Source organism: Pavona decussata, unplaced genomic scaffold, assembly GCF_977016875.1.
Source record: "Pavona decussata unplaced genomic scaffold, jaPavDecu1.1 SCAFFOLD_315, whole genome shotgun sequence".
Taxonomy (NCBI): Eukaryota; Metazoa; Cnidaria; class Anthozoa; order Scleractinia; family Agariciidae; genus Pavona; species Pavona decussata.
In genome coordinates, this window is record NW_028145706.1 from 724,454 (window position 1) to 741,918 (window position 17,465).

General features: G+C 38.1%; 2 protein-coding genes across 3 annotated transcripts in view; one reads left to right on the plus strand and one right to left on the minus strand.

The window, feature by feature from the left end:
• LOC146454102 (uncharacterized) overlaps nt 1-17,465 on the plus strand; it is a 392,508-nt gene that overhangs the window by 85,348 nt on the left and 289,695 nt on the right. The gene's annotated exons all lie outside the window — the stretch shown is intronic.
• LOC146454106 (uncharacterized) overlaps nt 1-17,465 on the minus strand; it is a 64,952-nt gene that overhangs the window by 28,406 nt on the left and 19,081 nt on the right. Inside the window, exons 3-4 of the mRNA XM_085095892.1 lie at nt 6,870-7,262; nt 2,593-2,835 (exon numbers count right to left, since the gene is read on the minus strand). Of these exons, the coding sequence (XP_084952018.1) occupies nt 2,593-2,835; nt 6,870-7,262 (636 nt within the window). The remainder of the gene's footprint in view (nt 1-2,592; nt 2,836-6,869; nt 7,263-17,465) is intronic.

Here is a 17,465-nt window from a genome sequence, read left to right on the forward strand (position 1 = left end):
GTGAAAACATACGACTGATTGACAGTGTCATAAATTACACCGCAAACAAAAACATTCCTGGTCTGATTTTGCTTTTAGATTTTGAAAAAGCATTTGACACACTAGAATGGCCTTTCATTGAAAAAACCTTACAACACTATGGCTTTGGTCCTTCAATCCAGAAATGGATTAAAACTCTCTATAATGATATTGAAAGCTGCGTAATAAACAACGGGTGGACGAGCGACTGCTTTAAAATAGAAAGAGGCGTAAGGCAAGGCTGCCCCCTCTCCCCATATTTATTTGTTCTTTCGGTAGAAGTTTTAGCTAGCGCAATCCGAAGAGACCCGAATATAAAAGGTGTGTCAGTCGGCCAAAAAGAAATCAAATTAAGCCAATATGCAGATGATACCACTCTAATTCTCGATGGCACCAAGAGTGCACTAGAAAGTTCACTCGATGTTATTGGAAAATTTAGTAAAATATCTGGTCTTAAACTCAATAGCAAAAAGACTGAAGCGTTATGGATAGGTTCAAAGGCGAGAAGTCCAGAGGTTTTATGTCCAGAGAAAGGTTTTAAATGGCAGCAAATAAAAATCAAAGCACTTGGAGTTTGGCTTTCAATAGACCCTGAAGAAACTGCGAATTTGAATTTCCAAGAAAAAACGGAAAAAGTTCTGAATTTACTAAGAAACTGGCAATACCGAAGACTAAGCCTACTCGGGAAAATCACGATATTAAAAAGTCTAATCGCTTCACAGCTGGTTCATATCCTTTCTCCCCTCCAAACAAATGACCAAGCTATTAGAAAAATAAACAATGCTTTCTATCTTTTCCTCTGGGATGGGAAACCAGATAAGATTAAAAGAAATATTATGATCAATGAGTACAATAACGGCGGCCTGAAAATGATTGATCTTTTCTCGTTTAATAAATCCTTGAAAACTATTTGGATCAAAAAATATCTCGATAAAACAAATTTAGGAAAATGGAAACTTTTCTTCGATTTGGAACTCAGTAGATATGGTGGAGAGGCGGTGTTCCTAGGCAACCTGGACAAGACAGATACTAAGCGCTCTTTCCAAACTTCCGATACATTCATCAATGAGATATTGCAGATCTGGGCTGAGGTTAATCATACCGACAATATACTCTCCTTGCAACATTACAATGAGCAACCTCTCTGGAATAATTCTCTGATTAGAATTGGTCGCAAACCTGCTTTTATTCGACAATGGCTCAAGGAAGGAATTTTGTCGATAGAGCACCTTAAGAAAAACCCAACCACATTCCTTTCCTATAAAGAGTTCCAAACCAAATATTCACTTAAACCCTGCTTTCTCGCTTTTAACGGAATCATCTCAACACTGAAATCCCTGAGGGAACGATTCAAAAAAAATATAATCAATATTGAAAAAGAAGATGTCAAGCCTTTCAACAAATCATTCTTGGTGACGAAAAAACCCAGCAACTTAGTTTATAGAAACCTTGTAGCACTTAAGAGTGAGAAGCCGCTAAGTTCTCAAGCGAAATGGCAGAACGATTGTAAACTAGAAGATGAAATTGATTGGAAAAAAAACTTTTCAACTGGCAAGAACGTGCACAAAAAGCACCAAGATTATTATTTTCCAATTTAAACTTCTCCATCGACGTCTTGAAACAAACTCCTTTCTATTTAAAATTTCAGCAAGAGATAACGATCGTTGCACTTTCTGTGGAGGAGAAACCGAAACTTTGCTTCATATTTTCTGGAATTGCACGTTAACTTCTCTTTTTTGGAAAAGTATATTCAACTGGCTACGTGCTTGCTCACTAATTCAGAACGAAAACCTTGACATGATCACTGCCTTAGGCCTTAGCCCTGACACCTCAGATGCTAAGCTCCAAATTAATTTTTGCTGTTTGATGAGCAGATATCACATTTGGCTTTGCAAAATGAAAAACGAAATTCCCAACTTTCCACAATTTCTACGTTTTCTAAAGAAAACCTATGAAATTGAGAAAAACGGTTCCAACGACCCTCCTGAAAAATGGAAACCTCTCCTTGATCACCTTTAACTTAAGATATATGACAATTCTAAATACGGTTAAGGTGCGTGCCTTTTGCTACTTATTTTGCAAATCTAATCTAATAAAACGTCGCAGACCTTCTCAAGCTAGATCAAATAAGAGTACACTTAATAATTGTCCTTTTCGCACTTGTTTATTTATGTCTTATTTCATGCTCATTTTCAAGTTTTTTATATACTTTTTTTTTTTTTTTCAATGACCAGTAATACATTGTTCTTTGTTTTGCTTTAATGAAATTTTCGCCTCTTTTCTTTTTTTTCCCTTACATCTGTTAAAAAAGTGAAAGTAAAAGAGTATTGTAGTGTAAGCGATTTGTAACTAATGTTAAAAGTAATGTACTTTGTTTGTAAGTAGTGTTTTGTTTGGATTAATAATAAAATATAAAAAACTAAAAAATAAAAAATAAAAAAAGTGAAAGAATCATTGGTAAGCCATATGGATGTGAGTGCACAATGACAATGACAACGATAAAGATGCTGACAATACTAAGAATAAGAATAATAGTTAATCATTTATAACTTGATCAAAAATATTAACACTCACACTGTACAGTAATGAAGACATCCTTAATAGCAGGACTTCCAACACCATTATTAGCAGTACATCTGTAGCCTTCTTTATCCTGTCTACTGATGTTGGCCAAAGTTCCATTGAATACACTGTTATCAGAAAGTCTTGTCCAGGTAATGATTGGAGCAGGATTACCAGTTGCATGACATTCAAGGGTCACGTCTTGCCCTTCTGTTACTGTTAGGTTTCCTGAGTCGCCAGTGATACGTGATGGAACTAAAAAGGCAGAGGGACGTAAATGCAAGCACTTTACTCTCTCTATCTCTTACATGGCGCAGATCAGTGTTAAACCATGCGTCAGTTTATTATTTTTTTTATGATTGTGGTCCTGTTATTGTATGCAGTTACTTACCAAAAGTACAGAAAAGGAATCCAGTCGAAATCGCAATATATTTTCCTGGACGTTTTTTGTAGTGAAGGAAAGGTTACATGTACTCAGCCAAACATTTCTACGTGAATTAGGTTTTACAATTAGGTTTTCGACACAGATTATGCAGCATCTGTTCGTTATCAAAGTCTCTGAACCATATATAACAATTATCACTTTACAGAGCTTGAGAAAATTTTTTTTTACTCCTTGTCTCACGATAGCAGTTACAATGAACACAGACAAAGTTATTTTATAGGATATCAGTGTGGCGTCGTTTCTAAAACAAATTATGTAATGTTTAAAACACGAGCAGCAGTCTTTTATCGGGATTTAGAACCACGAAGCCCAGCCGAGTGGTTTTAGACCCGATAAAACACGTGCTGCGAGTTTTTTTGAACGGCTTCAGTAACATTCCTGGAAAAGCGTGTGTCGAGATAGTTCATAACAATGATGCTTTTGTGAACGTTGGAAATTAGCATACGAGAAAAACATTAAACACCGCATACTAATAAGGAGGAGGTTTTTTTGGGTTTTAAAACCACTGCACGTGATGTTTTGTCAACCATTTGATAGGTCAATGGGCTTATGAATAATTAATGAGCTTTTGAAGATTTACCTCTTTTTTATCATTTGTTAATTGTTTAGAAAGTATTCGTTGTTTTTTTTATTATTCTTGGATTATTTAATACGATATTTCATATTTCGAATTATTCTCTATATTTTGCTTTGAAATCATAGGTTTATCATTTGTTACAGACGTAGAAAGCCTGGTGAAAGCTCTAACGTTAACTTGCTTAAAGCGGAGCTTCAGTGATAATAAATGTCGTGGAGCACACTAACAAGTAAAAAAATGGTCAATTTTCTGTCATGGCCGGCCAGTTCTCAGTCAGTCAATACAATCCAACTTACAAAAGTGCAGTGCAGGCCACCCCGAGGTAATCCTTCTTTTAGGTACATTGAAAACATTTTAAAACTCTAAGGAAAATGCATAAAACGTGGGAAGGGGCGGGCCTTATATTATAAGCTTTTTCGTTTCTTCTTATACCCTCTCGTTACTTCCTGTATCTTTTAAATTAATTCTCTATCGTTAATGCACCTTTTTCTTTTTGTGTGTGTGAGGCAAATAAACAAACTTGAATTTGAAAGAAAACAAATCAAAAGATCAATTTCACCATATTCCGTCTAATTTGATATTCCTCTCGTCGAGGCAAGCTGAAGTGTCAAAGCAGCGTGTGTCACAGGTCATCCATCTGATCCAAATGGACACTTTTATTGGCTGTTCGTTTATGAATTAATAATGGTCCCATTAATTGGTCACTTACCTTATGAATTATTAATGTTTTGAGAACCTCACATGGAAGATCGTCCTTCATATATTTTTCGCAAAAGCTACCGGATTCAACCCACACACTGAGTATTCGGATTTGTGGGGTGTTAACATCTCTATTAACTCTATGAATTATTTGCTGCGTCGTCATAATGATAAGGTTGGCACACACGAAGGGTCGACTAGTGCACGCGACTACTCGCGGGGACCAAGTCCCTTCGTGTGAATCACCCATTTCGTCAAAAAACCAGTCCCAGGGACCAAAATTTGGCCTGTGCGACTTGTCCCACGAATTCACACTGGTTTGAATTCGTGGGGAAGGTGCCCGAGACTTGTCCCCTCAAATTATGCTGGTCCTTGTCTGTGAACTGCTTGTGGGACAAGTCCCTGCGACCAAAACAAACATTGGCCAGGATTTTAAGGCCCCATAACCCCTTAACCCCCTCCGTTTTAAAATGGCGGCCGACGGTGAGAACAAGTACAGTGGACTAAAGCGGAAGATAGTTCATGGAGTGTTAGCACTACAAGAATACAAATCTAATTTTATAAGGCACATCCAACACTGTGGGACAAGAGTACAAATGAAATTGAACATTAATTTAACATTTAGAAAGAACGAGAATTTTCTATAATAATCAAATATAAAACAAGCAGATGGAAAATTATAAGTCATAGTTCGGTACTTATTGTAAGAAACAGGGTGAAATCAGTTTCAAGTACATTACAATTTCAATAGAGATCGGCAAAAACAATATACGATTTGACGACCGTAGGAAGTGTCCTGATCAACCCGGGTTCATTTAAGAACCCCTTTACACAATAAAATGTCCCGGATTCGTAAGTATACGGAGTTAAAGTTTCCCTTTGTTTAGATTTGCGAATTCGTGACGTATCTGGGAACCTTTCATCATGTATTCGTGTTTTTATTTAACACCGCGGTGAACATTGGGACACCATAAATAATAGACTTGCTTACAAGTCGAGCTTAGAGAGCGCGAAGCGCGATCGTCAGAGCTCGAGCGAGCGAGCGCGGAGCGCGAGCGAGCGAGAGCTCGACTTGTTTCCCTTGCTGGAAATCGAATCAAGTGACGTCGTTTTGGCGCGAACTTTTCAGGGTGCGAAGTTGTCAAACTGTCAACTCAATGCATTCTTGTCATTTCAACGCATCTTTGGAAACGCCGACAACGCTTCAAAACGTTGGGAATGTTTCCGAACGAAACCGAAATACGTTGAAAATCATTTAAAAATTGGGCCAACGCATTTGCAAAACATTTTTCAAACGTTGACAACACATTTGAACAGTGAAAGGACAAGTTATTTTCTTTATCAGCCCCGCGAAACGACTGCATCGTACTACACACTGTTCATGCGAAGATTTTGTTTACATTTTGATGACTGCAGAAATTATGTCGATTCGCTTCGCGAAGATTTTTAAAATGCTTTACTTCGAATGTGCGAGTAATAATAATAATAATACCGGCTACTGCTAGCGCTGCTACTGCAATAATAAATTTTAAAATGAAAGCACTACACAGCATGACATGCAGAGTTCTGTCTTGACGGGAAAACCTGGAAAACAACATAAAATGTGGGTTTCCTATTATATACCGAACGAAATTCGACCGTTAACTCGTTTGGGATAACGGCCGAATCCGTATCAGTATATAACAACCGAAAAAGTTAACGGCCGAAAAATGCTGGTTATATACCGAACAAGGTTGAGGCTTATCTCGTTATTATCAAAACACTCATTAAAAATGCAGCATATAAATCGGTCAGTATAAGCCACAAAATACCGATCAATCGCCTCTTGATGTTGATGTCTGTTTAACCGGAACCAAGTAAACGGACAAAACCTCTTTTCTTTCGCTGTGACGTAGAAAATCGAAAACGAATGGGACCACCTTTAAAGGTCAAGCTTTTTTTCCCGATCATCCTGTAGGCGCCGATAAAAACACGTCCTTTCCACAACAGTGACTTTCGATTACTTTGCGCTGATGTTCGCGGACATCTCTGTACTTTGCTTTTTGCAACCCATACACGAATTGCATCGTTAAATGAACGTGTAATCAGTGCGAGGGATGTCGAAGTTCTTGGTCGTAGACCGAAATAACAATCGCTATCGGAGAGCTGGTTTTGTATATTCGAACAGCTTTGCGCGTGATCTGGTTATGATCTGGCTTGATTGACGTGTACTGTCATATCGCTGCTTCTGATTGGATAATGCTACAGGAGGAAAATTCCTCCTGTAAATTTGGCGCGCTGCAAGTGATAAAAGTCGCTCGCGCCAGGTCCATTCAAAGAGAAGCAAGCGAGCGACTTTGAGAAAGTCTACATAAATAACTGAAAAAAAAAAAGAATTCAAATTAGATATAGACATCTTTAAAATCCCAACCGATGTAGGTTTAGTAGCTCATTTTTTTAATCAAAACGTGCCTTAAACACGTTAAAGAACTGTTTCGACTCTAACTGTTTGGGAATACAAACACAAACTACCAAAAACCCGCACACCAAGCAAAATGTGTGAGTGAAAAAATGACATCGTGTGCTTACCAAAGACAGTCACTTGGATTTTACTGATCCAGATTGTCGGACTGCTTCCAGCCAAAGTAAAAACCTCACAGGAAAATTCTCCACTGTCGACAGTAGTTACATTGTTGATGATCAGAGTGGCCTTGGTGGAAGGATTCCAGCTTACACCGAACCGACTGTTGAAAGCATCGTCTACTGAGGGGTTTGGTACTGATGACACCAAAGCGACTACAATAGTACCCTTAAATTTCAATGCCACCGTAAGAACATTTGAACCAGCTGACAGGCTAAAGTTCCAGCTTAGTGGTACATTAACAGATCCTTCAGTAAGGTTTCTGTTCACTGTGTGATGGACGTTCTTATCTGTGATTTCTGTCTCCGGAAGAGGCTCATACCAAGTGATACCTGCACCATCTGAAATAATTTTACATTACAAGAACATCTTCTTATTCACTGCCGATTACCTGAGTTTTGATAAAAATACAAGAACAACCAAACACTTCACGGCTGTGCGATCGATGTGTAGCACGTGAAGTTGAAACCACTCTTAACGATGGCGTTTTAACTCACAACTCACAAGGTTAAGAAGTGGCCCTGGAATTAAAAGAAACAGACAAATGAATCAACATCTACCTTTCAAAACTTATGAGTGTGATCTTTTACTCTCTTTGAACCAAGATGCGATGTTAGGGGGCCGAGTGAGGGTTCACAACGATAAGAGGAACCCACAATTTACCGGTCAATTAGACGTATCAGCGTGTTCGGATTTTGGCTATTAAAAGTTCATTGAGTATTTCGATTGCATGCCGAAGGCGGTTTTTGTGCTATCCAAGTTAACTTACCTTCCGCAAGCATAAAATTAACAATTAACAGATCTGATAAAAATGATCACATTCTTGTCGATTGTGCCGATAGATTTCTCTGAACTCAAACCATATGTGGAAAGACTTGATATAATGAACTTTGTGGCTGTGAATTTTAAAATACATCAAGTCTGGTCCCCGGGAGGGGTACTGACAGTTTGTAATACAATGAAACAATTGACCCGGAAGACAACGGGTCTTTTAGTAAAAATGCATAAAAGTAAAATTGTTATTAGCCTGCCGATAATACTACTCAAAATCTCAATTAAAAAAGGAGCAAAAACAGAACTATCTGGACTTGAATTATTCATAAACTGATATGAAAAATGCAGTGAATAAATTATTTTCCCGAATCCCTTGCATAACCCGACAACTCTCCTGTAGCGTGACAGGACGTTAGATTACCAGTGAATATTTAATCTTGCTTCTTTCTCTCACCGCGAATTATTCCTCAAAATACTCGGACTGTCATCGTTTATGTTTAATCTACAAAAACAATTAGCTATTTCACAACATTCTGAGTGCACTATAACGCTCACGTATGCTAATTCGTGCGATACGGAGGAATAAATAGCGATAGATCTAGACATGTTGGAGAGATGTCAAATCGACGAAGAAGCTTATTCTCGGTTTTCACTGTCACGCCATTGAAAAAAAAAATCGAAACTACTCCATGAATGAAGTCAAGAAATTGACATGGTATAGAGGATAAATAAATAAGGCATCTGTCCAAGTGTCAGGTCTGTGCGGCATTCTGTACTCGAGTTATTTGACAAAATGTTCCACATAAATTTATAGAGCTTAGTATGGAGACGCCATGTTTGTGTCCCTCTGAGGGGCACAAACATGGCGGCCGGAAATACGAAAAAACATCTGGAGTTCACTTTTGCCAGAAAAGAGGTTTGTTTGCCCTTGTGAATTTTCGAATGTTTAGATTAATATTTCTCCTCAAACTTAAATTGTTTAGAATGCTGAAAATCACCCGAAGAGCCATTTTTAAGATCCGGAAAAGCTCTGTCACGGCCGTCCTCCTTATGTCACGCACGATGGAAACTCGGAAATTGAAACTCTTCTATTTTCAAAAGGAAGCACGACATCGAGCTAAGAAATTGTGAACAGACATATGTTTAGGTAATCTTTCCTTGAATGAAGGTAAAAATTTTGTAGGCCTCCCAGTTTTGAATTCTAGAATTTGGTGACGTCACGTGAAAACCGAGAATAGGCCGGGATTTCAAGCGAGCTCAGTAAAGATGGACAACCTAGTTTAAGCAATACTTCCCATGTTACTGCGTGTTACTTCGAGACAGTATGTATAATCATGGATATTTTGTGTGGCGTCAACACAGGAGAGAGCGATAAAATGCGAATTTTATCTACTTCCTGTCTACAATAAGCCCTGTCTATCTTACGGTGACTGACTTTACAAGCATAGCTCAGGTAATATTGAAGTTTTCAAACCTGCTAAGCGAGTTACACACTGCACCATGAAGAAAATAGTGGCAAGCGTCATCCCAAAAGATTCCTGACAGTCACACTTGAAAACTTGCTTCTGGTTTTTTCTTTCTGCTTTGATGATCATTCATCAAATTGTTCGACAAAGATTGCGTGAGTCATTGAACCCTGTTTAATATGTACAATTGCTTAGTACTTATGAACTAGTAGCAATCAAAGATTATAGAGTGCGTTCGACAGCCCTAAGTTGTGCGATTGTACGGCCTGTCGCGTGACTTTTTTTTAGGTAGCTCTTTCGTCCTTTTATATCTGTACGTATTGTGTAACTACCAAGGTGAAATATTTGCAATAAACGAAGCTGAGTTGAAAATTTCAGCGGTTACGTTGTTGAACTTAAAAATAATGGAAAGCATTTTCGGTCCGCCTGTTACGTGACACCGTCGAACTTTAAAATAATGCACATCATTTTCGGTAAAACGCTTTCAATCTTTGAGAAAAGCGAAACTAACAAGCCAGCGTACTATTTTGGTCTTCTACTCAAAAGGTATTTTACCAAAATGCCGCGAAACTTTACACGACTATAAAGCCATAAAATTGTCGAACTGAAGCGAGTAATTTGCATACACGTTTGAAAGACATCTCAGCGCCAAGGTTAATATCCAGAGAGCGGATAACTCTATCCAGAGGATAAAATGTTCTCCAACCAATACACCTTATTCCAAAATGGCTTCCATTTTAATATTCTTTTGTTTGTATTCAAATTAGCCCTGCTTGCCTCGTTCAAGACAAAATATTCTTTTGATATTTGAGGTTAAGAACGAGGTAAGACGGGCTAATTTGAATACCAACAAAAGAATATTAAAATGGTAGCCATTTTGGAATAAGGCTTATAGATTTTATCCGCTGGATAGCGAATTATCCGCTGGATAAAATAATCCGCTCTTGGAACAACCGGGGCCTGATGTCAGGCAGTTTCTGATGCGTGTATATTTCAGATATTTTTGTATTTTGATTTTATACTAACGTAATACGTGACTCGCAAAACCTCGTGAGCCTAGGGCTGGGTGAAAAGCTCTCTTTACTCGTATTGTAAAAGGTTTCTGAACATAGAAACGATTTTGATGAGGATGGTCTTTTCGTAGTTCCACTGGCTAGTTTGCGGACGAAATGTACAACGGGCGTGCAGCGCTGTCGTGTTCGATGAATTTATCTCCCACGGAAAATAATTTTATTATTTTACCGCGGCCACAAAACGTGTTAGTTCTTCAATGCAATCTTTCACAAAAAAGATTTCTGGAAGAAAGGGAAAAGATTCTGCAGAGATATTTCCATCCAGTGAATACTGATGAACATTGCAGTTGAAATGTAATTCGGTAAAAAACCGGATGTCCCGATGTATGCAAATTTGCTCGGATAAACTGCGTCTGTCTTCAAACTTGTTGCTGCCTAGCAACCTTTCTTTGTCTGACGTCATTCATACTTTGTTTTCCCCTGTTACCAGGCAACATTACGTTGTGATGTCATCCGCCTCTGCAAAAAATCTGCGGGGGATGCCAGATGTGCGTCCTAAGATCCATCCATCGACGACAAAAAAATCTCGATTCAAAGCCGTAACCAAGATTAGGATCTCTCTCCTCCGCAGAGGCTCCGCTGAGAAAAGGGAGTGCAGGCGTAAAATTCCGTGGAAGGCGACGGCGGGAGCCTCTGCCAGAAACCACGCTCAATATGGCTGCGATCCGGGGGAGTCATTTTGTAACTAGGGTGGTACTGATGTCATGAAAATGGCGGGTGTTTCTGAAATTGTCACGTTGCGCGATGTGGGAGATTTACTCACGAAAACTTACCTACATGCTTAGAAATCGGGGAAAGTTTGTTTATGTCATGATGACTGTTTAGAAAACGCTTTTATTTTGCTGTGATGCCTTGAATCATCACTACAAGAATGAAATTCAAGTTACACGAGCGGCGATCGTGTGGAGATAAAAGAGTGCATGCAAAGAAATGATTTATTGAGGAAACGTCTGCCAGCTGAGACCAAACAAAAACTGTCGATTCGGTCTTAAAAGAGACTAGAGCAAGTAAGCTTAATGTTTTAATTAAAGCGTATTTTTTTTCTATACTCCGAAACGACCAAACTTGATATTTTTATCTTGTAAACAAGTTTAATCAGAAGAAGTTATAATAATCTTTCGGTGATTTAATTAGCATTTAGTTCTCACGGGAAGCTTGTTATGTACTGTGATGAAACAACTGTCTTTAAAATAAGGTTATAATAGCCCAAAAGGCCTTTCGAGCCCAGAAAAAGCAATTATTTGTTCGTGACTATTGTTGACTTTCACGAAGCGAAATGTACTAAGTCCACTTTCCACGGGTTTCAAGGGGGGCTTCGAATACAAACGATTTTGCTTTTTTCTAGAAATTGTGAAATCTCACCTTAAAATTAACGACCGCAAACTGTAGAGACAAAGTAAATGCTGACTTCCGCCAAGAATGAAACTGTCAAATTTAGAGATGACCGAGAAATCTATCAATGTACAAGAAAACGACAAGGATGTACAAGAAAACGACATGCTTCTGGCAGAGGTTCGCCGCCAAGTCAACCCTCTCAGCTTTTGCGCCTGCACTCACTTCGTTCCGCGGATACAAATAACGCCCCATCGAACCTCTGCGGAGGAGAGACAATCTCGTACCCAGAGTCCTCAGGCTTTTTGGTCAGCGGGGCGGCGCAAGGAGAGACTCTGGGATAATGGAATTTCGTATCCCAGAAAACGTCAATCTCGTTCCCAGCGCCCGCGCACGTTTTTGGCCAGCGGTGGCCACACGTCCACGAGCTCTGGGCTAATCAGAAACCGGAAGCAAGGATCCTGCTTCCGGTTTAAAGGGGGATACTGCTGACCGAGAGGAAGACAGCCTCTGGTAAAGGGCATCAGAGGCCAAGAAAACGAGTGAAAAAGGTGACAACCTCCATCCCTCTCGTTTGCCAATGATTGTCATTTATGTGAAACTTCCTTGAAAACAAAACAACCAAAACAAAGGCTGCGTAAAATCTGGGTTTGTCGGCGATTTGCCTCTCTCGACCGTGACAAAATCATTTTGCACAATTTCAGGTCGTTTTAGAAAACCAAACATTTTCCATAGGCAGGGGCAAAAACACATATATAGGCTATATCGGACTATACTCATTTGGAATTAAATTAATCTTGTTTTCGCCTGTAAATGTAGTTTTTAAAACTTTAAAATGGGGGTGAACTGATACGCAGTCTACGCAGTATGAGATAGCCTAGTTTTTTCATGATACCACGGTAAAGTTAATAGCAAAACGAAAATAGAGCCTGGTCGGAGGTTATATAAGCTTCAACCTAATTAACTAACACAGGGTAAAGATTTTCAAACGACATTCAAGAAACTTCAGCAAGATATCGTTTCTAACCTGATTGCCGTCGACGACAAATACCAACACTGATGTTTACAAACGTAAGATTAATTTTTTCCGTCGTGAAATTTACAAACGATAGGTTTCACAAGATCAGATACCACGATACCACGATCCCAGAATAAATACAATAAAATGGCAGAAGTACATTTAATAACAAGACACAATCAACTCTGTAAACGTTCAACCGAAATAACCAGCACCTTGAAAATCTAAGCTTATCAGAAAGATCGGCAATTTTTTTTCAATTCACACATTCAGCTTAAGCTTAAAAAAACTCACCCTGAAAAAAAATATTTTACCTGCACTCGATGTGGTTTATCAGTCCTATAAGCTGCAAACTTACAAATGAACTGTTGCTCACAAATGAACTGTTGTGGAAAGAGTGACAACGATCGCTATTCCAAGCGTTAATATTTTTGTCTTTCTGTCCGTCCGCTTTCTGAACCACTTTTTGGGCCACGCATTCTTGAATACTCCGCTTTAATCGCAGTGGTGACAAAGGCCGTTGGTTTTCCTTGTTCAAGTTCAATTATGTTTCTGCTGGACGGCTGACAAAATATCTGTTCCTGTTCAACAAAGTAATCTTCAATAAATTCTGCTCCAGTCAAATTCCGCGGCGCGAATGGATTACAAGTTTGCTTCTTTCAGTTCCTTCAACAGCACGAGAAAGGCTGTTAAACTCTTATCCGCTTTAGACAATGTTAAGAACGATTTTAAACGGCCAGCATTGACTATGAACCACATTTCAGAGTCGATAATTAGAGAAGTTTTTCCGAAAATTGTCAGGTCCACCGTTAACCTCGACCGTTGCAAGTGTCATACTGTCATTCAGCTTTGTCAAACGCTGCAACATATCGCAAAGGTTTTCGCGCCTTTTCCGTTAAGTCATGTGATTTGACTTGTTATCTTTTTCGTGTTTACTCACTGCAAAAAAAAAGCGTATTAAATTTAGTTGCATTTCAGTCGATTCTATGGCGACTTTTGCTCCGATATCCTTGACCGGCCGGCAGTCTATTTCATTTCTTGTTTTGAAACCTCCGATTCAAAGACGCTTCCGGTAAAATGTAATATCCAATCAGATTTCGATTTGCTAGATTTTGACATTGATTAGCCCAGAGGTCTTGCTTCCTTGGTGCTGACCAAAAGGAACGCAGCCTCTGGGAACGAGATTGAGAAAACGTGGGATTCCGGTCTTTGTGCGCATGCTTACGATTAAAGCGGAAGTCAAATGCCCCAAAGTGGCAGCCGCGTTACTGTTTATATTGGGCCTGCAGGTTTTATCGGGCCTTGAAAGTGTTCGAGAAAGCCAAAATTGATTCTACACGCGATCAAAGAGAACTGGATTTTTTCCCGTAAGAGCGGATTAAAGCAACCGGATTTTTTTTCATGTAAGGGCGAGCGAAAGGTGGACTTAATTCGACGTTGCTACAACAGACAAGTAACATATTTCTTTATTACTGGAACCATCACTTCTCCTCTCACAGAACTGAGCAGCTGATTGTGTATTAAATTTATGTTCAAATTACCTTCTCCCTTTCCCTTAACAGTTTATTTCCAAATGGGATTCAATGAACACATACATGTTACCATTTGAAAATAATTTAAATCACCTCCTTTTGCCTAGCTTTTGGCAAAACTGATAGAGAGTGCTCATGCACATATTGCATGCTTCTAGTGCTGTAGAGTTGCTCCCAGGTATACTAATAATATATCTAGAAATAAAATGAAGTAGTATAATTAACAGAGATTGGATAATTGTGCCAATCGGCTTCGAAAATAAGGATAGTGAGTTGTGTTGAGGTTTAATTAGTAAGCTATTCTGCCTAACCACAGAGTAATAATTATATATGAGAACTGTATGGAGCGTGGTAATCATGCCACCTCTCATCAGTAAATTGGTTATAATGTGATTGTTGAGAGACTATTGATAATTTCCTCACTATGGTACTTCATTTAGTCAGCCAATTTCTATACCATGCATATAATCTCCTTAGTCTGTTCTTGTATACATGTAATCAAGGTAAAATAATTTAAAACTATCTTATGTAAGTTCTCTAATAAATTTGGTTGCAGTGTAGGAAGCACAGAGAAGGGGTCAATAGATTGGGGAAATTGGGTTTATATGAAATTGACATAAATTTTGGTGGGGCCAGACTTCATCTGGTCGTGGAGTGTACACTTTAACTAAGAGCTGAGTCAGATAGCTCAGATACTGACACACATTACCTAATGTATTCTGATTGATTAGGGCACATTACTAGTAAATTGATAATTTCTGAATGATTTGCCATTTCTTTTGAGTCAGCTCGATGGTGATGTGATTAGGTATCAGACATTTAATTGACTTCAGGCAAGGGAAGTATTATACTCAACCAACACTCTGCAGCTGAATAGTGTAATATAATCTCTTCTCTGATCTTGCAGCTCTTGCTTTGACGACAGATAATTACTATTGTCAAACTCCCCAATATCCTGAATGATTGGCACAGTGTTGTGAGAACTTTGCTGAACTGGGTAAATTATACAGCGCTTGAGGGAATTTGTGGTCCCTTGACAATAATGTTAGCTAAGAACTAAAACTTAGTTCAAGCCTTTCCTGGGCTCTGATTGTCTATTAGGCCACAATCTAAGTCATCCAGCATATTGCATAATGTTTGTGGGACTGGACCAAGCCTAGTGAGCTGCATTGATCAAAGGTCTAGAACAATAGAAATACACATTCAAAATAATAATTCAAAATCATATGAATTTGTCATACCATCAGTTACAAAACTGTATCTAAAGATGTTTCAAATTTCTTTTAAGCTTGTTAACAGAATAAACAATAAGGCTAGTGATGTTTCTTTAACCCATAAAATATATTGAATAGTAATTTATTAATTTTTTTTTTTTTTTGGGGGGGGGGGGGGGGTCTAACAAGCGTTGACTGTAAAACTTTATGTCTCATCTATAATCACTCTATAATTAACAGTTTTGTTAACAAATTATACTCAAAAATTCTATATACTTGATGAGATAATGGTTACACATAATTTTATTAGTTACCCCCAACAGGGAAGGGGAAGGGAGTAAAGGACCCATTGGAATCCTTGGAATGTTCAAGATATATATTTTATAGACTTGTCATTCTTTAGTAAATACTGAATGTAGTTTTTTTTGCAAGCTAGTATTGTGGTGTCTGAAAGCTTTTTCTTTTGTTTGGTTATCAGTGCAAAATAACAATAAACGATATGATTCACTAAGAAGTATAATTTTTATGCTAAAACCTGCTGGCTACCACAAATTTCTTGCTAATATTTACTAGCAATATTAATTAAATGAAATGAATATTACATGAAGAAATGATAGAAGGGGTTTTTTCACCAAATTATTCAGTAAAATCCATCCACTGCCAAAATAATTATGTAAGTAAATTTGCCAATTACAAGTGGAGTGTTTGATAAGTATATAATTATGATGAAAGTGGCCACAAGGCTGTGCAAGCATTATCTGCAGGTCATATGCCACACAAACTTGGGGTACTAATAAATGGCTTCCATGTTTATGTAGAACAGGTACAGTTGCAGTAGAATGAAATCGAGCATGGCCTTCTCCTGTATCTCCTCAATAATAGCATCCCAATTGAACCCTTCAAGGGAAGACTTGGTGTTCTTCCTTATAACATATAGCACAGAAAGGCACACCACCGCTCATCTATTTTTTTTTTAACAACAAATGGTACTTTAGACATGATTTCACACTTTGCAACAGCATAATTGCTTTGGCCTCTCAACAGGAATATTTGTCTGCAAGGGAACCCCCAGTTTTCTTGTCTCATACTTCGTCAATGGAGTATTTGCATGTTTTTTCAGATGAAGGGAAAAATAATATTTTAAAAAGGTTAGATTATTTTTACTTACATATATTAATGTACAGCACATTAACAGAGTACAGTTAAACTATCATTACCTTCAAATTTTTGGCATCTTTATTTTAAACTAAGTGTACATTATTTGTTGAGTTATATAAAAACTTCAAGCAATATATTATGTTATAACTTTTGTATATTTTAAGATTGAGGAGGCTTAATATTCATAAGTCTCATATTGATTTCTTTTTTTGAGCCTCCACTCCACTACTTGAGTTTTTTTCTTTTCATTGTTTGTCTGTGTACATGTGGAAAATAAATAAATGCAAAGATTTTAAGGTACTTCTGCATTTCGAAGTCCAGCTTCAGGCTTCAGTATTATCTACACCTGTTTTTTGACTTGTCAAGTTGGGTGGCTCTTCACTGTCACAGTGTGTTGACTTTCTTGCAGAGAAGATGCAGGTAGTAAGTAACAAACAACAAGTCTTTATTCTCAACTGCCCCTATACTGCAAAAGTAATCTTTAAATCTGTATGTACTATTACATTTGAGATTAAACTTTCATCTGAAGGTAACTTAACACCACGGCCCTTTACACTTTTTAGGGCAAATAACTAATTGTTCTTATTTTGCATGGAATATGGAACAGTTAAAACAAAATCTGCCAAAATTCTCAAAACAAAACTCAAAATTTTAAGAAAAATGTTCAACACACCATTACCACAGCCTCAAAGGGGCAATTTTTTCTGAATTATTTTTCTTTGGCAAGCTGGCCATGGGCGGTGACTGACAAAAGTGAAACCTTTGCTCTCGTGTGCGGTGTTTGATCATCGTAGAGATGTCTTCAGCGTTTCCCTTGTGGCAAAACTGAAAGGAAATTAATCGAAACGGCAACCTGAGATGGACTCCACTCCACACCAGATCAGTCATCTCCAAACTTTTATCCACGACAAGTAGATGTTGAAGAACTTCTCTATTTTTCCATGATAACCTTCACTATTAAATAACATGTTCGAAAT